The sequence below is a fragment of the Lolium perenne genome, chromosome 4 (genome assembly GCF_019359855.2).
Source record: "Lolium perenne isolate Kyuss_39 chromosome 4, Kyuss_2.0, whole genome shotgun sequence".
Classification (NCBI taxonomy): Eukaryota; Viridiplantae; Streptophyta; class Magnoliopsida; order Poales; family Poaceae; genus Lolium; species Lolium perenne.
Genome location: NC_067247.2, coordinates 163,048,350 through 163,071,234, shown reverse-complemented (window position 1 = coordinate 163,071,234; position 22,885 = coordinate 163,048,350). Strand labels below are relative to the sequence as shown.

Below are 22,885 nucleotides of genomic sequence, written 5' to 3'. Positions count from 1 at the left end.
TAGGCTCCATGTGCTTTCTTTCTTCCTACGGTACCTTGATCTCCTGTTGGAACTCAGAAAAATTACAGCGACATAGCGGCAACACCTGGTGGACAGTGTGTGGAAAATCATTTGCCGTGGTGACACGCCTCCATACTTAAACAAGGATGGCGTCCATAGATGGTCAAATAAACCCTCGCATCAATGTCCATCTTTGTAATGATGTCCCTCAATGTTCCCCTTAAGACCATGTTGGGGATTGAGAAGATCATCTGTTATTTATAATTCGTTTACCGTGAAGCCTGCATAAGTGAGAGTTTTATCAAACTTTTCATGCCATTACTTTGGTGCTTGTTTGAGATCGTAAAGTGATTTGTTTAATCTACAGACCATGTTCTCTTTCCCGGTTGCTACAAAACGATCAGGCTACTGCATATAAATTTTCTCATCCAGCTCTCCATTTAGGAAGGCTCTTTGGAAGAAGAGTGATAACTCCAAAATTAAGTTTTTACATAGGCAAATCTCCATTTTGAAGTTGAGTGAAGAGTGCCATAAGGGCATGTTTGATAACCTCCCAATTTTTTTGATAAAACTCAGCAGCCCATCTGGCCCCAGAGCTTTATTGTGCTGCATTTGAGAAATAGCACCCCCCCAACACACACACAAACACACCCCCTCTTATGTAAAAGGAGATGTAAGAACGATCTTTTCCTCATCGGATATCTGCTAAATATCTTGAGTGACTTCTTCTCTCAAAATAAAACTAGAAGGATGAGGAGCACCCAAAATATTTTTGTAATACTTTGTGATGGAGAATTTTAAGTTTTCTTGATCAACAATGGTCCGTTCATCTTGCTCAAGCTGAAAGATTCTTTTCTTTCTATGTTTTCCACCCGGCGATGAGATGGAAATACTTGGTCTTATTTCCACCTTCTAGGATATGCTTAACCTTAGCACATTGAGCCCACATGGATTCCTCATCGTGCCTTAGTTTTGCAAGCTCCCTATCTGCCCCCCTTCTTAGCTTCCATGTCGGTTGCATTTAGGGGATTTGTTCCCGCTTTCAAATCTAGTTCATCCATAAGAAGGGCAAGCCTTTCTTTCTCTTTCTTATAAAGGTTACCCCCAGTTGCAATGTAGTGATCTCACCTGAAAAAGTGAGAGTCCCTATGCAACGGTGCTAGTCCCGGATCGAGCTGTTAGCACACACAGTTTATGATGAAATACCAAGTAGCAAAGGTCTTCATTACAACTTAAGGTCCAACAAAATTAAATAATTCAATACAAGTTGCATAGCTCTCAGGCTAGCACAAATTTCAGAGTTTAAAGCAACAAAGAAATCTTCAAGCATGGAGCCCTCTTCCTTCATGAAGCCAAATACAGACATGTTGGACAAAGACTCGTGAACCTAAACTATCAATCTTCAACTTGCGAAGTAACGTGCAACATAAAACGTTATAGCCCGTAGGTCAATACATTTGGAATTGTATTGGAAAGATGACACTATGGTGGACTCAAATTTGCAACCTAACACATATATGATCATTTGGCTGGTAGAGCTCAGGCATATTAGCATAAAGTTAATTTTATCTCATCATTTGACAAATCATTTTCTTTCATACTAATTATACGGTACCATTGATAGACATCAATGAACCTAGACACCACCGATAGACATAAGTGAGCTTTCATATTTCATATGATCAACTTGGTTTGGGCGATCTACCCCTGTAGACTCAGACCATAGACATGACACGGGACCTACTAGCCGATAGTCACTTGCACCAATTGTCATAACCCCTGTTCACCCATCAAATTTTATTTAACATGTTGGGATGAGGAGATTTTAGAATAGGATCCTTGTCAGTTCGCTTAGATTGTCCGTAACGGGGGACACGACAAAGTACTTAGATTTAACACTCTGCATATGTTGTACAAATTTACCCACATGACCTAGTCTGATCTTCTTCCACGATGCACATTTTGCACAAATGGATAGATGTTGACTAGGATGAGACTTTTCCGAAGTGATCCCCCAGACCTTTCTCTACGGACCTGTACCAACCTACATTCCCCTACATCATCTGTCACGTAGGATCCGGGTTCTCACAACATACTCCGTCGAGCCAGAGCCCATATTAGCATGTCGCTATATGGTAACTAATTAGCAAGGTAGTCTACAATCCTTTTGTTCCTGGGTGGCCGTCCACAAGTGCGATACACACGACGGTTAATAGACATGACCCCGTTGCAACCACTCAACATAAACCACGCAATACCAATTCCACCCAGGTAGTTCACTAAACTTAGTTGTTTTTCATAACTCGCTAAGAGCATTTCCAGTCGCGTCCCTCAAAAAACGTCCGGCATAAATGATTTGGGGGACGTTTAGGACCGCGCTGGACAAAAAAGACGAAAAATCTGTACAAAAAAGAGGCCCTTTCCAGCCGCGTCCCTCAAACAGCGTCCGGATGCATGATTTTTAATAGAGGGGACCACTCCATGTGGGAAAAGTAGGTAAGAGAAAGTGTGGGAAAAGAGAATGACATGTGGGGAGTAGGGGCTGCATGCATGCGTCCGGCGTCCCCGGTAGAGACTCTATGTACCAGGGACGCCGGACATAAAATGGGGCGCTATTTAGCTTTGGGGGACGCGACTGAAACGCGATTTTCCCCATTTCTTGTCCGACGTCCCCCAAACGTCATTTGGGGGACGCGACTGGAGATGCTCTAACACAATCATTTCATAGCACAGCTGGGAAACAACTAAATTTAATGGCGACAAAGCAGCCAAGAGGGGGTAGCTAGACTACTGGGATTGCATAGTAAGCATAAAACCCTACACATGTATACTACAAAAATTACTACGTCGCATAGATAAAAACTAGGACATTTGTGATTGGTGTGTCACTTGCCTGGATGAGGTGAAGAGTTAGTACAATCTTCACAAGCACACACATTGCAGTCGGCACAATCACAATCTACAATCAAGTAACAATGCACCATAAGCATGGTGCCATACATCCCTTACATTTTGGGACAGAGGGAGTATATGATTAAAATAAAGGTATTTGATAAATATGCGCAATTAATATTTTATAAACAATAAAATATTATTTCAGGGACATCTCTGCAGGCTAGATGATTTATAAAGCTAATGCAAAAAAGATTTACTCAATTTGGGATTATCGATTTTATTTTATAGCCCGGATACTCAAGTTGGGCATTTAAATTTGAATGATTTTTAAACTTCCGTCAGATTCACATTTTATTGTTCCACAATGTTCCTTATCTTTTTAGGATTCCAACGATATATGATTTGTAATTTTTGGACATACAGAGCTCCTGTTATGAATTTTACAAATCGCGGACTATCGAATTCTCTATTTAAAAGAAACCTAGGGTGTCACAGACACATGGCGCTATCCTACTGGTTGATACCTCTGTTACGCGGATCAAGATCTAAAGACACAAAAGGGAAAACAAAATAAGAGAAAACAGGGGTACTTATGCGGTGCTGACTAGGCGCCGAGGTGGAGGTGACGTGATGGCGGCGATGGATGGCTCGCCGGCGGTGGATCGGACGGCTTCGGGGGTGGCTCTCCGGTGGTATCCGGCGACGGTGGTGAGGAGGATGGGGTGCGGCGCGGCGAGGAGCTTCGGGTGGAGGCAATGGCGCGGTGTGGTTTGGGTCGAGGCGGCCGTGGTGAGCAGATGGAGGTGGCGGCGGAGCGGCGGCTCTGGCGAGCAATTGCGCGGCAGCCTGGCGGCGTAGGGGTGCGGATGCATGGGGAAAAGGAGGAGGGTGTGGGATTTATAGGGGGCCGAGGGGAACGAGCGGGGCGGGCCGTTCTCCTTTTTGTTTTCTTTTTCTGTTTTCTTGATTTGCAAAGCCTTTTGGGGCACAAAAAAATAATCATAAAAATACAAATAAAATATGTGTGGATTCCTTGTGAAAAGGGCTTCAAGATGGAACCACTTTTATAATAAAATAGAATTTTTGGAAAATTCAAAATTGGCGTACATGCCTATGTGGCTATTAGTGCATTTTAGCTTTGTGGTTTAAAAATGAACTTTGATTTTTCCCCTAATATGAAATGATGATATGACGCTTATGCATGCAATGCATGATGTTTAAAATTTGAAATTTGGGATGTTACATCTCCTTCATGACCTCTTATTTTAAATTACAACACAAATCTCCCAAGTTGAGCTAATATGTCCCATTAATTGCAATGTACAACTCATGTTGCTTACTTACCACAACCTACGATGGCGAAAACGTACCAATGATATATATTTTATTTTTTGATAATCACTTCAAGTTTAAACTAAAATTATGACAAGTTTTTTTTTGACAATCAATACCACATGTATTCATAGCAACAAATAGTACACAGTAGAGATACACGACCCGTCTCCAATGATTACAAAACAAAATCTAAAAGAAACGACTAAATCTTCTAGGTCTTCAAACTCTTTCTTCTTTAATGACACAATCTTGTACTTATCTGAAGGCAACCAAAAATAGATACGAAATCGTAGACCTGTGAATATCAACGAAGATTCTTCCATAATTTTAATTTGGGCCACAATATCAAGGCTCCATACACGTGCACAAAAATATTAAAGTAGTCAATAAACATCAGCAAGAGTACCAACACCAAAATACCATGAAAAAAAATAACCGAACAACATGGTCAACGTCGTTGAGGAGCCGAGAGGATGAATCACCAGTGTCGAGGACATAGCAGCCGTTACACATATTGTGAGGAGACTCCTCGGGGCAACCATGAGAAAATATCCGAAATCGATATAGCGAAGCAAAATCTGAAAGACCATACCTAAAGAAATGGAATCTTCCAACACCACTATTAAGACAATAATTAATTATGAAAGAGAGGGAATATATATATCAATATGTCTGATACCGGTAAATAAGGATGACAATTTTACCCACGGGTACGGGTATCCGCGGGTACCGTACCCGCATGGATAGGGTATGGGTACACTTTCATGCCCATGAGTAGTACACATATTCTGCCCGTTAAGTCATGGGAAGGGCACGGGTATAGCCTCATACCCACGGATTACCCATTCACTGCCCGTTTATTTTCAGATCTTACGTAAAAAGTATATTTTTGTTGACTTATGAGTTAGAATATGAGAATGTGACTTTTATATTATGTTAATTGTTATGTACTCAACTATCTGTTATTGAGTTGAGATAATTAATTTTTTAATCAAATTTATTATTGATAAATGTAAAATTATGATTAACTTGTGTACAATTTATCTTACCCACCACATACCCAATGGATACAGGTATCCGTCGGGTATGGGTATGAGTAAAGTTTTATACCCATGGATATGAAAATAGGTAGAAGTTTGTACCCATTAGCTATACGGGTATGGGTATGATTTGCTCTACCCTAACATACCCTGCCCATTGCTATCCTTACCGGTAAACCCAAGAAGGGTCGCTAAAAGGTGCCATTTGGGCCTATCCAGTCGACCAGTCCTACACCACCGCCAACATGTTTCCACGAGGAATGCATGATAGGGCCGTGTCAGAACTGGGCCATTCTAAGCACTACATCTATCCGAATTTCTACGTGTGTGTTTCTCTTTAAAAGGTTTTACAGATTCTATTCTCGCATTCACCCTTGACAATTGTATTCCGTTACGAGATATCACAGCGATAAAAAAAATTCCTAGAAAATGTAGAGACACGAGTGTTCCGTTTTTATTAGTGTTCTCACGCTCACAGGAAGAGACGGTACTGTATACTAGTAGTTTCTACGGTTCTACCAACCTTTGAAGTGGTACAAGGACAAGATACTTCAGACCCTATTGACACTAGCTAGCACAAAAGTGCTCATGAGCAACGGAAAGACCATACCACATTTGAACTTTAACTATTGATGAAAACTCAAGATGATAAGAAGTGGAAGTAGGAATCTGTTCCAATATCCATTGTGCTCAAAGGTTGTACTGGTTGCTACTTGCCATTGGCTCCAACTTGTCTCTGCCTAGGGCCCGAAAACGACAAGAGAACTTCTTCAAGAACAAAATGATGATACTTCGGGAGAGAAAAGATGGTTAAATATTTGCCGCATTTCGGCGTGGCATCTTGCGCAGCTCTTTTAGAGCCTTCTCTTTCTGCTAATTTTAGAGATTCACTTATTAATAGTTTGACCCAGCAGGTTTCTGCTTATCTCTTATAGAGTGGTCTAAGCATGCTTTTGTTTAACACAATAATAATTGTTTTCGGTTCTGAAGCTCCAATGTTTTTACCATTTTAAAATGCAAAATGACGATTACGTGATTCAAAATTCCAAAAAACGTTCTCACATGTATATGTGCGTCATGTATTTTCAATTTCTTTGGTATGATTTTGTATCCATTTTTCACTATGTAAGACATTAAATTAAAATCATGTAATAAATATAACTGTGTTTTGTGTAAACAAAGACTGGCAGCATCAACCAATAATGCAAATGCCTGGTTATCTATAAATTTTAGAGAAAAACAGCTGGCATGTAATAACAAGCAGGTGCATTACTAGCTAGTACTTCATAATCATATTTTGTCTAGTTAATCTCACGGACTTAAAAGATCTACAGTTTCTCCTAAAAAAAGAATGATAGTATGACTCAACATGTAAATATGGGAATACTGTTGATGAAAATTTGCGAACTCATATGTAATTTGAAATGCACTTTTTGAATATTTGTAGAAAATATAATGAGATCACTAGTTGAGATGCTACAATAAGCTTTTTTTAAGAGTATCATAGCTGCGAAAACTAATCGGTACTCTTGAATACCAGTGAGCCTTATTTTTGAAGATTTTGATATTCGCACTTTTGGTTATCTAAAAAATCTGCCAAAAATATATAGCTAGATATATACATCAATATCGTATGCCAAAAAGTTAGATTAAAGATACATAGTATTTGGGAAATATAAAATAGACAAACTTATGACAAAAATACTTGCATATAACTCAGTAATGTAAGAAAAAAATTCTATAGCCCAAAACATAACGAGTTTTTACTGAAACTTCACACGGATATATAGACCATGTATACGTATTTCCGATTTTTATTTCGATTTTTTGATACTTAAAATTTCAAATTTCAAATTTTCAAGAAAAGGGCACACCGGTTCTGGGTACTGCAAATTTGTATCATGGTGTACAAGGCCTTAGAGCATCTCCACCGGCAGCCCCCAAATTGTCGCCGGCAGGGGCGCCGGCGCTGCCGTATGGGAGGCGCCGACATTGCATCCTCTATTTTGGGATGTGGTTCCCACACCGGCGCCCCCCCCCCCCCCCCCCCATACGGCGGTCGGCTAGCATGTTTTGAGCAAAAATTTGGTGCCGGCACTCCCAATCGAAGCCCTTAACATAGGGATCCTTTCGGGAGTGCCGGCGCTTTTATGGGGCTCCAAAACATGCCGGCGCTTTTATTGGGAGCGCCGGTGGAGATGCTCTTTTAGCTCACCGGTTGGGGAGACCTGGCTTCTCCAACCGTTAAATTGGAGGCCCACGAATAAAGAGTGCGCCTATACGGGAGATTTATCTTCATTACTGGCGGCCACAGAAATCCCTAATGTTGTGTACTTCATGTACACTAGAAATCAAATAAATAGAATGAAAGCTATTTAAGTACATGTATTTTTCATTATTTGCAAATTTATATTCAATTGTTAACGGCCATCGATACTTTATAGTTCTTTCCAACATAAAAAACTCAGTATGTATTAAATGAAAAAACATCATTTTTATTATGGATAGGAGTAGAGCTACAACTACTACTCATTTGAGAACGAGGAGATAATAGGATCGAAGATATCACTAGGCAACACCATTTGAGAAAAAGACATTTGTCCATTGTGGAAGTCTTGGCTGTTGAGCAAACAAAAGAGCGGCCCAATCCTACTCATCTTAGAACACAAAAAATAGAGGATCGAATAATCTTTCTAAAGTATATATAAATGAAAGAAGAATGATGACAAAATATCTCATATTCTGCTACCCAAAATGACAAGGACACAAGAAACAATTTGCATCAAGGCCCTTGTATCATCGCAAAATGTGGAACTAATTTACGTGTACCACCATACAAAAACAAAAAAGCGCACCAAACGACAACAATACTTTTTAGGAAGCAAAGCAGCAATGTAACGTTTTACTTTAGTCCCTCTATCTACAGGAAATGACAAACCCGTGCCAGGTCCGGCGCTATCTCCCTCCAGCGGCGGTGACGGCGGCGCCGTCCTCTGCGAGCGAGGCCCGGCAGTTGGGGCAGGAGGTGTGCGTGGCGAGCCACATGTCGATGCAGCGGACGTGGAAGCCGTGGTGGCACCGCGGGAGCACGCGCACCTTCTCGCCATCAGCAAACTCGCCGAGGCAGATGGCGCACTCCGTGGCCGTGGCCGTGAGGGCGCTGGCGCCGCCGTACACCTCCACGGGTATCTTCCTCAGGGCCTTCCTCTTCAGACCTGTCTGCTGAGCGTGTAACGACGTGGCCGTCGTGGCCCTCGCCACCGTTGACGGTGCGAGGCGACGGCCGCAGTGGAGCACGCAGCGGATGACGGAGTTGAGGCCGAGCGCGCAGATGAGGACGCAGAGCAGCGCGGCCAGGATGATCACCATATTGGCGTCGAAGCTGGCGTTGCTCCCCGCGGCGCTCGGCGACGTCAGGGTACCGCCGGCGCCTCCACCCACCGCAGCCGCCGCCGCAGCGGGGGTGACCAGCGGCGTGGCCTCCCCGCCATCTCTGAGCTGCCGCATGGTGCACGTAAGTTACGTACGTACAAGGCTACAAGCTGAACTAGCTAGCTTCTGCCTGGTGGATGGGTGTAATGTGTGTGTGTGGTGTTTTCAGGAAGAAATCAAGAGAGAGTGGTTTTGTCTGGGATTTGGTCGTGTGTACATCGGAATCGAGACATCTTCTCCCTTTCCTTTTCTTTTCCGTGGCGCAGCTGCGAAAGTGAAAGTGAAAGTTCTGTGTGTGCAACCTCGCGAGTTTCTTTATTACAATACGTAGGAGTATATAATTATACTTTTCGTGTAAGAGATGCTAAGCCCAACACATTAGGAAATCAAAAGAGTTCCTCGATCTGTTGGACTTTGCTTATCACAGATTCACCTAGCATGCATGAGTGACTATCGCAGCTTCACAGATGAATCGCTGGTAACGTTTATGACATCTGTCACTGAAGAGAATTAGTGTTCTAGTGTGAGGCACGTCGATCAGAACGAAACCATGCTAAAAACACTCTCCAGGAGCGCTAATTTCGCAGTTAGCGTACACGCGGTCGGTGTAAAAGGGGATCGTTTCGATTCTTTGCCAAAACGTGCATCCAAGAAAGGAAGCAGTTGGACCTACTTTCCTTGTTTCGTTTCCTCCTAATTATTCGGCCACTCATGCACAATTAGTTGAGAAAGCTAGCTGCGGCTAACATCCAATGCACAAGCATTTCCTATCTCGACCATCGAGTTTCATCGAGATCAACGCAACATAAAGTTAGCTACGGCTAACGACACTCCAACATTATAGAGCTTCCTGGGTGTTGTTTCTTCTTCTTTCGAAACTGAGGGTAAAACCTCGAACTCTGCATCAATTGATGAACATAACCTAATTTATTACAAAGTTTGTGACTCGACCATCGAGTTTTATCGAGATCAATGCAACATAAAGTTAGCTGCGGCTAACGACACTCCAACGTTATAGAGCTTCCTGGGTGATGTTTCTTCTTCTTTCGAAACTGAGGGTAAAACCTCGGACTCTACATCAATTGATGAACACAACCTAATTTATTACGAAGTTTGTGAATCAAGTTATTATAATTCAAGGGTCGCATAAGATCGATACAAAAATCAACCGTCTGAAAATAATAATAATCCTATAATAGCTAGACATCTCTTAATCTACTACGATTCCATATCAACCAACATAAAGCAGAAGACCCTACAAGTATTCTAACTCTATTTAGCCAATTGTCTATTTGTAAAATCGTTTTGTGGTGGACCAAAAATGATTCTACACTTTGTACCACTAATTTCATGTTGGAACTTAAAGTTTCAATTTTATATTTTGTTCTCTTTAGCGGAAAAATAAGAAGAAGAGAAAATTATATCCACGTGAAGACACAACAGTCGTCATAGCTGGTTTAGATCGTATTTGACTTCGTCACCTAACTCCCTAGCGGGCAATTCAATGGGTTTCTTGCTTCATATGCTTGACGCTCTAGTAGTGGAACAGGATGGGGACCTTGGACATGCGGTCAACGCCCGACGTTGTAGTTAGGTTCTTAAATTTAGAGTTTGGTGAACTTACAGAGGCGCCATGGTGGCGATGGAGGTATAGTGTGGAAGAAGAATAAGGTTTACCCACTCCTTATCCACGCCGTGGGTGGTGTTAAGGAGGACATGAATTCGTGTGGTCGATGCTCTTTTGGAGTGGTGAATCTAGTTTTATCTTTGTGTTTGGAAGGTAGTTTGTGTGTATTGATTTGTTGGTTTCTTCTCCCTCCAGCAAGGTTAAACTAGCTTCCGAATCATCGTTGATTTAGTGAGGTCAGTCTCCCACGATTTTTCGAGCCGGTCAGCTAGATCGAATTCTAGTTTGTTTGTCTCTTGCTCTCTTGAATCGTTGGCTCTTGTTTTGTCTATGGTTGTTGCAAACATGCGAGGCACTGTCCATTGGACTCGGTAGCTTGGTTGTGCATCTTTGTCCTCCGTCTCTAGTTCTGACTGATGATGATGGGCTAGTCTCGGCCTTGTCGGGAGGCGTATGATATTGTAATATCCCAGGTTTAGAGGTGTGCATTGCTTTCATGCGTGTAAAATCTAAGAAAATTTAGAATTTTTTGATATAACTTGTCAAAGTGATTGAAGTTTCACTTGGGCGGATGATTTAGGACTAGCTTTTTTTTATCTAAGTGTTAAAACTTTGAAATAATTAACCTTCGGAAAATTTATATGTTAGGAAGGGTAGAATAAGACTTGTAAATAAAGGTGAATGAACACACCACACATCCTTAATGAACAAGTCATAACTTGATGCTTAACTTATCTTCCCTCTCCACCAGTGGAGAACATGCCTATTGTCCCGGCCAGTGAGAGGCTTTTGTCCCGGCTGACCAACCGGACAACGGAGGCGGGACAAAAGGACCAACATTTTATCCCGGCCCGCTTATCAGCCGGGACATATTGTCCACCACGTGGCTGCGATGCATAGGTTTGGGATGGAGGAACTTTTGTCCCGGCTCGTAAGCACAATCGGGACAAAAGGTTTTATTTTTATTTTTTCAATTATCTTTTTTCATTTTCATTTTTCATTTTATTTGACTCGTTACTCTCTCTCTCTCTTGGACCATTGTTAACACTAATTACACTTAATCTATACTCAAATTCTAGACTTGGTCAATTACCGGTCGGTCACCCATCCTTACACTACTCCACCCTCAGCACGCTTAACTCCGCGGTTCTTTCCTGCTGCGCTCCTGCGAATGTGGTTGTACCTTGTTGTAAATACTAGCATAAGATAATAATATAGCATTCCAATGTGAGGAATTTGAATATTTTTAAATCTTTAAACCGCAAATGGACAAATAATATATGCATAACTATTAGAAAAATGTGAGGAATTTGAATATGAAATAATTTTATTTTGTTCATTTATTAATATTATTATCAAATAGTATATGCATTATTCATATAATATGACCAAATAATTAATATCTTTAAATCTTTAAACCGCAAGTGGACAAATAATATATGCATAACTATTAGAAATTGTGAGGAATTTGAATATGAAATAATTTTGTTTTTATTCATTTATTATTATTATTAAATAATATATGCATTATTCATATAATATGGCCAAATAATTAATATCTTTAAATCTTTAAACCGCAAGTGGACAAATAATATATGCATAACTATTGGAAAAATGGAAGAAAGTTGAAGCCATCGAGTCAGCGTTGCCAATTATGTGTTTCTAAGATTTGAGGGCATATTGTTTCTTGCATGGATATGACGGGGTTCGTGTGAGCCAGTCATGATGATTTGGGTCAATAATTTACGGCCCTAATTCCATGATGTAAGAAAGCCAGAGACTATCTGCACAAGTTTGAATAACCTGGGATACAAGTAGGGGTGGAAACGGATCGGGTCTAAGGAATTGCTCAAATCTGCTCACTGTTTCATTTTTCATTTTTTCTTTAACTCCGATTGAGCTGAAATTTTAACCACTAGTACAACTTTTCATAACCTACGTACCCATAAAATATGAGATCATTCTGAGGTTTTTAGGTAGGGTAGGAATTTAAATAACATATCCATTATTCATATAATATGGCATAGTTAATATCTTTGAATTTGTAATTCACATTTAGACAAATAATATGTCCATTATTATTAGAAAAATGTGAGGAATTTAAATAACAAAATAATAGAAAGATTTAATATATTTATCGTGATGATTCATATGTTCATAAGTAGAAGGCACACACGACATCACACACCATGCCACCATGCATCTACTCATAATTATAAGTTCGAGGCGATCCAACTGGCTATTGTAGCCAAGTGCCTGGAAATGCCTTCTACCCTGCTCGAAGCCGAGGCGAGCGTCGAAAGTGGCATACTGCAGTTGCTTATGGCTCAAGGGAAAATCTCCCCATCAAAAAATCAGTGCCTCTTCTTCTGCTAATTCCTTGGTGGTCTTCTGCGGCTTGTGCTACTTATTAAACTTCTTCTGCTCGAGACCCGTCCCAATATAATGATTTTCCAAATAATAGAAACCCAGAGTCTGCTTATTTGGGACGGGGTTCCGGAGGATCTGATGGAGGTTGATCGCAGACGGAATACCAATAATTCCGTAGGTATGCAACATATTCACATCATTGTGGATTGCCGCGCCACAGAATCTGATGTTCTTGTCCGCAAGGAAATCGATGAGAAGTTGTGGCACTTCATCAGCATGAACAATATGGAAGACCAAAGTCTCTTGTGCGACGGAGAGTTGAAGGACGGCGGCGCATTGATTAGCTCTACCCTCGCGAGGGTCGGTGAACTCGCAGTCGAAGCCCACGACCTTCAAGCAAAAAAAATTCCATTGGGATTTTGGATGATTTATGATATCTCCAAATTTTAAACACCTTCTAAGAAAATGCTTCTTTGCTACATATTTGTTAACAAAAGCCATGGAAAATCTAACCTTGATTTTCGCGGCGTCGAGGATATCCCTCTTGACGGCGCAGATCCACCTCTCCACCCTCTTCGCACGGAGGGTGTACGTGACCTTGAAATTCATCTTTTTGATGACATCGTAGTAGACTTCAGATCGAGGGAAGTCGAGGGCGTGCACGAGCTTCACCATTTCTGGATCCATGAGAGACTCGAGAGAGGGCCGGCTGGGGCGCGGGAGAGAGAGGCCGGCGCCGGCCGGGCTCTTTTTTTGGGAGAGAGATGTGGCTAATGGTGCAATTTTCGTGGCTATGGAGATCTGAGGAAGAACAAGGCATTTATATATGGGAGGGAGGTGAAAAGGCCAGCCAAATGGCGCTGACGGCGATGCAACTTCTGGCGGTGATGCAACTTCGATCGTTCTCTGTTTTCCGTGTGCAGTAATGGCGAGACGAATCGGTTTCCGCGCGGGAACAAATGGTTGTACTTTATGTCCCAGCTCGTGTCTCCAACCGGAACAGAAGGGCTGCCAGCAGGCCGCAAAAGGCCTTAGACCCTTTTGTCCCGGTTGGAGCCTCAAACTGTCAACACCCGGATTTTTAAGTCCGGATGCCTATTATGTCATACATCGCAATCCCATGAATATTGTTGTTGCGAGGCATAATAGTTAAGTATCACAGTCATCATTCATTACAAACCATAAGTCTTACATATTTGGAATCACATGATCCATATTACACGAATAGTTGATCTATCGATCAACGAACAAACACAAGTTCATAGCGGAAGCGTAAGATACAAGGACTCTCTAGTCCACAGGCCAACGCTTGACGTCGGAAGACTCCTAGTTGTCGTAGGCGTCCTGCTGGTTATCTTCTTGTTCATCTTCATACTCTGGCCATTTGAATAGCCAGGGACAAAGCCGTGAGTACTTTAAGTACTCGCAAACTAATACTAATGTAAGTGCTAGACATTTCTAGTATGGTTTGCTAAGCTCTATTTTATTTGCATAAAGCTAGTTTTAGTTCACAAGTATTTGAGAAAAGCTTATTTCAAGTGCTAACTAACTCAAGTGGGAACATTAGTGTCATTCCCACCATTCAAGTGGTGATTTCAATTCAATCCACCACAAGTCATTTCACCATCATCTTTCAACATCATTTTTCAAAGATATGACATCGGAAACTGTATGGCCTTTCCAATCATCCGTAACCGTGGACGCGGCTATTCGAATAGGTTTACACTCTGCAGAGGTTGCACACTTGTGCCACAACATTTGATTTCATCCATCGGGATTACCCCGAATCATCGTAACACAGTACGCGGATCATCAACCATAACCTTTCACTTACGAATCCTAGTATGAGCACCTCTCCCCATGAGCTTGGCCTCCCAGTGAAGACCAACTGTCAACCTGGGAACTGCACAGGGCTTGGCCGTACAATTCACCTCAATTTCACATCATTTCTCAACAACGGAGGCAGCCTCAAGCGTAACCCCTATGACGTGTGTTCAGAGGGAACCCATACTAAGATGCATAAACTTCCAGTTAAGCCCTACCCATAATCAGGTATTGTGGGGGTACTTAATAATTGGAAAGGTATCGCATTCAAACCAACATCATGTTTATCAAAAATCACCCTCTTCTCTTGGTCATATTCCCCTTAAAAAATCATTCAATGGAATGCTTCATCATTACAAGGTTTCAAATTCATTTCAATTCACATTGTTCCCAGCTAGAGTAGTCAAGTTTTATTTCATTAGCACTAGCTCTAAATCATGAGGGGTGCTATCTTGCTTTGCTTGATTGAGTCTACTTCACTACTCTAGTAACCATCCTTTACTTTGACCAAAGTTAACTATAAAAGTAACTCTTGGAAAACAACAGGTAAAACTTGTAAAGTATAAACTTGGGATAGGCTTATGTAAGAAAAGGTAAGATTCATGGTGCCTTGCCCCAAGGGGCTTTGCACTTTGCAAGAATATTAGCTTGCCTTGGTAGTTCTCAAACTGTTCCTCCTCCTCCTCTTGGTAGCAACCTTCTTCTTCGGTGTACTCTCCGGTGCTAGCGTCTAAATTTGAATACGAGTATAATTACTCACTAATTCAATGGCTATTCCATATATCACATATAAACACACAAACTATTCTATGCACACAAATAATTTAACTAGGGTGCATGGGTTGTGTTATTTAAATAGAATTCACTTCTTTGTATTTAATATGTAAATGATAGTTTCCATAGGGTTCTTGAGAAATAATTTCCTCTCATTGAAATCTTCTTAAGATTTAATTTCTCAAACAATCATAGATGAACTTATATTGACCTAAGTCAAATGTTCATCTTCATCATTTGAGAAAATGATTTAATTGAGGTAGATCACCTCATATCATTTAATAACACTACATATGATTTAAATCTCAAGTAATTCATATAAAAGAGTTTGGACCAGGGGTCCAAACATCCCATGAATTCATGTGAGACAAGTTTAAATGAAGTATAAGACTCCACATAATTTACTTTAATAGTTTTGGACAATATCAACTAGTTAAACTAGCCATATTATCCATTAATTTAACTAGGGCATGATCATGCAAAATGACCACACCATTTTATTGCATAAACAATTAGTGTAAGTCACATGTGAGCTATTAGAGTTGGAATTAACTTAATGTCTATTTTGGTTGATTTTTAATAATTATTTGAATAGGGAAAAGTCCCTGCCTTGTTATTTTTATCAAATTAAATCTACAAGGAATCTGGTCATGGGACCAGTGGCATGTTGTAGATAATTTCACTAGCTTTCCAACCATATAAAGTTCATTAAATTTGGTTGAGCCAATTTAAATCTATGGATTTTCAAAGTGGAGGCAGTATTGAAATTATTTGAATTTGTTTAAATCCAGTTTGAATTAAAAGGCCGGCGGGAAAAACTAACTAGGCCAGATTTAAATTAAACGGCCCAAGCCAGCCCAGCCACGGTCCAGTGACGCGCGGGCTGCCTGACAGCGGGTCCCGCATGTCAGCGGCTCTTTAAACCCGAATCGGTACAGATCAACCAGAGACGTAGGATTAGAGTCAGATCGAATGGCTCGAGTTCATCGTCGTCTCCGACGAGAACCCGACGCTCTGGCGGCGGCGGTAGGGGGTCGGAGGGCTAACCAGAGCTCCAGCTAGGGATGGCAGTGTGCTCGGGGTAGATGTGGACGACGGCGAAGTTCCAGGTACAGGTGGCGTCGCCTGAGGTGGACTGGTTCGCCGGCGATTGCTGCAGAGCTTCCGCGGCGGCGAGCTCTCGATTGGCCTTGCTCCGGCGTGAATCAGGTGAGTGGTGAGGTGGTTGAGAAGCTGTGAGAGGTGGGGAGTGCGGTGGTGTGCTTGGATCATCCAGGGGAGGTCTCCTTTTATAGCAGCGCATGGGTGCTGCGGGGCAGGGTGGTGGTCGACCATGGCACGGCGATTCCGGCGAGTGGTCAAGCTAGGCGAGGTGGCGGCAGTGCTCTACGTGTCCAGGCGAGGCTAATGGCAGCGACAGCTTGGTCGGGGGAGGCTTGGTTGGGTCGCGTTGCTTCCAGGCATGTCGCGGCAGTGGCGGGATCTTCTTCTCCGTTCACGGCGGCGGCGGTCCAGGGTCTGGTCAAGGTGATGTCTGGCGGCGTCCAGGTGGCGAGGTGATGCTCAACGGCTCTCGAGCAGGGCCAGGGCGAGTGCAGGGTGGTGGCGCGAGAGGTGGCCAGAGCGCGTCCATGCACGTGCATGCGCGACGTCATCGGCATGGTGAGCGCGTTCTGGGCGCACGTTGTCCGGCCAGTGTCGTCATCCTCCTCGGCAACGGCGATGCTAGGCGGTGCTAGGCGATGCGGTGGCGAGCTGTGGCGCAGTGGCCAGGGCAGAGAAGCAATGGGAGAGAGGGGAGATCGTCGGGTTGGGCGACATGGCCGGCATGGCCATGTCTAGCCTTGCTCTCTCTCTCTCCCTAGGTTTCTATTGGGCATTGAAATGGCTTAAGGGGACCAGGGGACCAAATTGTGTAGGTTGGGGTAGATTAGGTGGAGTAGAATCACTATATCAAATAGTGTGTAATAGTGTCATATTTGGAAATTGATGAATTTGTCCAAATTTGATTTAATTCAAATGGTTGATCAATTTGAAAAGTGTGTGTTTAGATAAGTTGTATTTGACCAGAGATGATTAGAGGTGGTGGTGGAATTGTAGAATTCAAAAATTTGCAAAATTGGCTAAGTTGGAGATTGTTGAGTATGTTAAAAAGTTGAATCTTTGGATGAGCATAGCTCTTGATCAAGAATGATTTTGGCATGGTGATCTTTACAAAAGTTGTTCACCTTGATGTTGACTTTGAAATGGTGCAAAGAGTTAGCAAGATTTGGTTTGAGAAAATTGAATGGCAATGGCTCAAAGTAGTGATCAGGCTATAAATTTCAGTTTTGACCATTATCATATGTGAGCTAGTTTTGCATTTGAAAATTATTTGAATTGTGATTCTTTGATTCCAAAAGTTGTAATAAGTGTTTAGTAGCATTATTCAACTAATGGTGAAGACCAAATTGGTCTAGGGTCAAAATGTATAAAAATGCCATAGGGCATATGTGAGGGTTTTTATGGTTTTTCATTTAATGGATTTTCTTCCTCTTTGTTTTATTTGGTTGGTGATCTTCATATGATCACATTAGAGTTTTAGAGTGTAGCACAAACAAATAATAACACTTATCATGGCATATCACTCAAATGCACAAGTCCTATGCATGACACTATATGCAATTTAAAAAGTTTTTGTTTGTTTGAAATTTTGCTCTCTGGAATTCTCTAACTTTCTTTTTATAGAAATTTGGGATGTTACAAACTCTTCCCCCTTACAAAAGATCTCGTCCCGAGATCGAAAAGAAAGTTAGGTACTAAAGAGATCTGGGTACTCCTTCTTCATGAAGTCTTCGCGTTCCCATGTGGCTTCATCCTCGGTATGATTGCTCCATTGTATCTTCAGAAACTTGATGCTTCAGGTGTGGGTGGTTCGGTAAGCTTCCTCCAGGATGCGAATCGGCACTTCACGGTAAGTCAGATCCTTGTTGATATCCACAGATCGGTGATCGATGTTCTTGAACACTTCGATCTTCTCCGGGACTTCAAGGCACTTCCGGAGGAGTGAGATATGAAACACGTCATGTACAGCCGACATATCTTCAGGCAACTCCAGTTGATAAGATACTTCACCTCGGCGGCTAAGGACTTTGAAAGGTCCGACATATCGGGGTGCGAGCTTTCCTTTCAGCTGGAATCTCTGCATTCCTTTCAAGGGGGATACCTTGAGATAGACGAAGTCTCCGATCTCAAAGGTCATCTCCCGACGTCTCTTGTCGGCGTAGCTCTTCTGTCTAGATTGTGCCGTCTTGAGGTACTCGCGAATCTTGTGGACTTTCTCTTCGGCTTCACGAAGAACATCTGGGCCAAAAACTTGGCTTTCTCCGACTTCCGACCAGTTCAGGGGGGGTACGGCATTTCCTTCCGTACAAGGCTTCAAAGGGGGCCATCTGTAGGCTGGCTTGGTAGCTATTGTTGTAAGAGAATTCTGCGTAAGGTAAGCAGTCTTCCCACTTGGATCCGTATTCCAGTACGCATGCTCTCAGCATGTCTTCCAGTATCTGGTTGACTCTCTCAGTCTGTCCGTCGGTCTGAGGGTGATAGGCGGTGCTGAAATTCAGATGGGTTCCTAGTCCTTCGTGCACTTTCTGCCAGAATCTTGAGGTGAACTGTGATCCTCTATCTGACACTATCGATTTGGGGGTTCCGTGCAGGGCGACTATTCTGGAGATGTATAGTTCAGCTAACTTTGGGCCTTGGTAAGTGGTTTTGACGGCGATGAAATGGGCGACTTTGGTCAATCTATCAACAACTACCCATATTGAATCATTGCCTTTGCTGGACTTGGGCAGTCCGGTGATAAAGTCCATTCGTACGGAGTCCCATTTCCATTCTGGAATCTGGAGTGGCTGTAACAGTCCAGCGGGTCGTTGATGTTCTGCCTTGACTCTCTGACAGATATCACACTTGGCGATGTAGCTGCCGATTTCTCTCTTCATTCCGTGCCACCAGAATTGCTCCTTCAGGTCTTGGTACATCTTGGTACCTCCGGGGTGGATTGAATAAAGGGTGTCATGGGCTTCTTGCAGGATGACTTGTTTCAAGTCAGAGTCCGATGGTACGCAGAGACGTTCTTTGTACCAAAGAACTCCTGCTTCGTCTACGGTGAATCCGGGGGCCTTTCCTGCGGCTATCTGTTTCTTGATTCCGTCAATGCTAGCGTTGTCCTTCTGGGCTTCCTTGATCTGACTAACCAAGGTGGGTTGCAATTCTATGCTGGCTAGGAATCCTTCACTAACAAGTTCAAGTCTGAACTGTTCAAACTCTTGATGCAAGCTGGGCTGTTCGGTTGCGAGCATGGAGTTCAAATGGCACGGCAGTCGACTCAAAGCATCCGCTACCACATTGGCCTTGCCGGGGTGGTAGTGAATCTCCATGTCGTAATCCTTGATCAATTCGATCCATCGATGTTGTCTCATGTTCAGCTCCTTCTGGGTGAATATGTATTTGAGGCTCTTGTGGTCGGAGTAGATCTCGCATCGATTACCCATGAGGTAATGACGCCAAACTTTCAAGGCTAAGACCACGGCTGCAAGCTCGAGGTCATGGGTTGGGTAGTTCTGTTCATGTTGCTTTAGCTGTCTTGAAAGGTAGGATACAACCTTGCCTTCTTGCATAAGCACACATCCAAGACCAGTCTTGGAGGCGTCGCAATATACGTCAAAGGGCTTTGCGATATCTGGCATGATCAGGATAGGGGCTTGATACGCGTACAACACGCGTCCGTTGGGAACCCCAAGAGGAAGGTGTGATGCGTACAGCGGCAAGTTTTCCCTCAGTATGAAACCAAGGTTTATCGAACCAGTAGGAGCCAAGAAGCACGTTGAAGGTTGATGGCGGCGAGATGTAGTGCGGCGCAACACCAGGGATTCCGGCGCCAACGTGGAACCTGCACAACACAAACCAAGTACTTTGCCCCAACGAAACAGTGAGGTTGTCAATCTCACCGGCTTGCTGTAACAAAGGATTAGATGTATAGTGTGGATGATGATTGTTTGCAGAGAACAGTAGAACAATTGCAGTAGATTGTATTTCAGTATAGAGAATTGGACCGGGGTCCACAGTTCACTTGTCGGGGGGAAGACCCCGGATAGGGCAATGGACGCGGGGCAGCCGGCTGGCCACTGGCCGGCTCGCGGCAAAGGCCGGCTGAGGAGCAGCCGGCTGGCGCCGTGGCCGGCTGGTCCGGAAGCCGGCTGGCTCTAGGTCCTAGTCGGCCTGGCAACGGCCACCAATGCTGTAGCTGGGCCGGCTTCTACAAGCCATATCCGACTGGGGTTTGTACCTCAGACCGACTCGAGGCTGGCGAGTCTTGCACTGGAAGGCACCGGGTTGGTGATCCGGGTTCCTACAGTCCACGCTGACTTCATCCTCCGTAGCGGGGCACTGTGGAGCAATAGTGCCACGCGCCGGACAGGCCATCATGGCTTACGACGAGCCGTACAGGCTACAGTGGCTGACGGCGACAGGGACACTTCCTCTCCATACCGCTGACCGTGGCAGCCGGATGGGACAGGCCACGATGCCTCAACGGCTCCTGACGTCACCGCCTCGGGAAGGAGCGGAAGCCGAAGCCGGCCAAGCCGGCCAGTAGACTATAGGGTCTTATATGTAAAGTGCCGGTGCCTATATAAGCCGCACTACCCCCTCTCGTGCAGGGGATCGATCATTTATTGCTTTCACCCACCTACAGAGCTGCCCTGTGAGAGAGACCATCGTCTCCCTTAGCCTCTCAGGAGCAGCCGGACACAGCTCTAGGAGCACCATTGTATTGTGTGATCATCATATACACTCATAGCAGGAGTAGAGGTTTTACCTCCATCGGAGGGCCTCGAACCTGGGTACGTCGCCGTGTCGCTCGTGCCCATACCCGCATCCGGATACCGCCGTGAGATCCCTCAGGAACCACTTCGATTAGCCACCCTATGGCATATGCCGTGACGATACCACGACATTTGGCGCCCACCGTGGGGCCTTCAGCATCCTCGGCCGGTGTCTTCATCCGGACGGGCCTCACCATCACCACCGGCGAGCGAGTCGCTTCGAGGCTTGATACGGAGATTCGGCTCCCTCAAGCTGCGTCGCGCCGACAACGCTGGCTGCTTCGCTGACCGGCCCTTCCCAGCCGGCGGCAGCGTCATCTCCTTCAGCGGCTTCGACGTCTACGTCGCCACCGTCGCACCGCCGCGCTACCCGCGGCAGGTGCTGCGCTGCGCTAGCCCTCCTCCGCGAGCCGGCAGCAGCGCTCCCGCCAGCCCCGCCGTCGTGCAAGTCATGATGGCTGGCGACGAGCTCCCCACCAAGAACCCGCGCATGCGCGGCCCCAACTTGGAGCGCAACATCGACCCCAACGCCTCCGGCTCGGGCCCGAAAGCGCCACCACCACCGTCCCGGCTGGATGCAGTCCGGGCAAAACTGAGCACCCCGCTCACGCCTGGTGCCGACCCCACCGCCATCGAGGCGGACTTGGAGGCGCACCGCCAGCTCCTCCTCAAGCAAACCGAAGAACTGGCTGCTGCTAAGCGCCAGATGGAGATCACCCAGCGCGAGTACAACCGCGCCCACGGCCTCACTCCAGGCGGCGACGAGCCAAGCCGAGCCGGCCACATCCGCCGCAGGGGCCGCGACCTTGGCGCTGAGATCGCCCGCGACGGCGCTCCCTCGCCGGCTCCGTCCGTGGAGCTCCCCGTTTACAACACCCCCGACAAGAACGTGCGCGCGGCAGAAGCCGCCGCAGAAGAGCTGAACCGCCTTGAAGGCGAAGAGTTACGCCGCCAGACCAAGCGGGTGACTGAGCTGCTCAACGCAGCCAACAGGCAGATCGCCGACCCCAGGTATGTCAATGCCCCCAGAGCTTCTCACGCTCGTGGAGCTGCAGGCAACGACAGGGAAGGCGCCAAGGACACGGCCGAGTCCTCCTCCCCAGCACCAAGCCGGCACCGTGCCTCCCGGGCCACGCACGCAAGCTCGGGCCGACCAAGCCACCAGCCGAGCGGCAGCAGCCGCAGCCGGCCCCCTCCAAGCCGGAACCAGGAGCAAGACTCCGGGCCCCGCCGTCATCACCGGCCGGCTCCAGAAGCAAGCGGCGCGCGCCAGCCGGCACACTCCCGGCTGGGCCCGCGCATCGAGCCCGCCGACGCCCGAGATCGCCTCGACCGGCTGGTCGAATCCCGCATTGCGGAAGAAGAAGCTCCAGCCGGCCCAAAGTGCTTCGGGCCCCGCATCGCCAACGAGCCCACGCTCGAAGGCTTCACGCTCCCCCGCGACACCCCCAAGTACGACGGCACCGCCAAGCCGGAGGACTGGCTGCAGGACTACTCCACCGCAGTCGGCATCGCCAAAGGCAACAAGCGCTGGGCCGTGCGCTACTCCCCCCTGATGCTGGTCGGCTCCGCCCGCACATGGCTCAACAACCTGCCAGCCGGCAGCATAAATGGCTGGCTCGACTTCGAAGCGGCCTTCATCAGCAACTTCACCGGCACCTATCGCCGGCCGGGTCGCCCCCAGCAGCTCGAGATGTGCAAGCAGGGCCCCGACGAGACGGATC

General features: G+C 45.2%; 2 protein-coding genes across 2 annotated transcripts; both read right to left on the bottom strand.

Annotated features, from left to right (window-relative positions):
• Positions 1–7,990: 7,990 nt before the first annotated feature.
• Positions 7,991–8,957, bottom strand: LOC127294384 (RING-H2 finger protein ATL74-like). Its single transcript, XM_051324188.2, has one exon. It carries the CDS (start codon positions 8,775–8,777, stop codon positions 8,226–8,228), a length of 552 nt encoding a protein of 183 aa, XP_051180148.1. The 5' UTR covers positions 8,778–8,957; the 3' UTR covers positions 7,991–8,225.
• A 3,775-nt stretch (positions 8,958–12,732) lies between these two features.
• On the bottom strand, positions 12,733–13,374 carry LOC127347349 (uncharacterized). The gene is made up of 2 exons (XM_051373542.1): positions 13,213–13,374; positions 12,733–13,089 (listed from the first exon to the last, which is right to left on the bottom strand). Exons 1-2 carry the CDS (start codon positions 13,372–13,374, stop codon positions 12,733–12,735), a joined length of 519 nt encoding a protein of 172 aa, XP_051229502.1.
• Between the last annotated feature and the right edge of the window lie 9,511 nt (positions 13,375–22,885).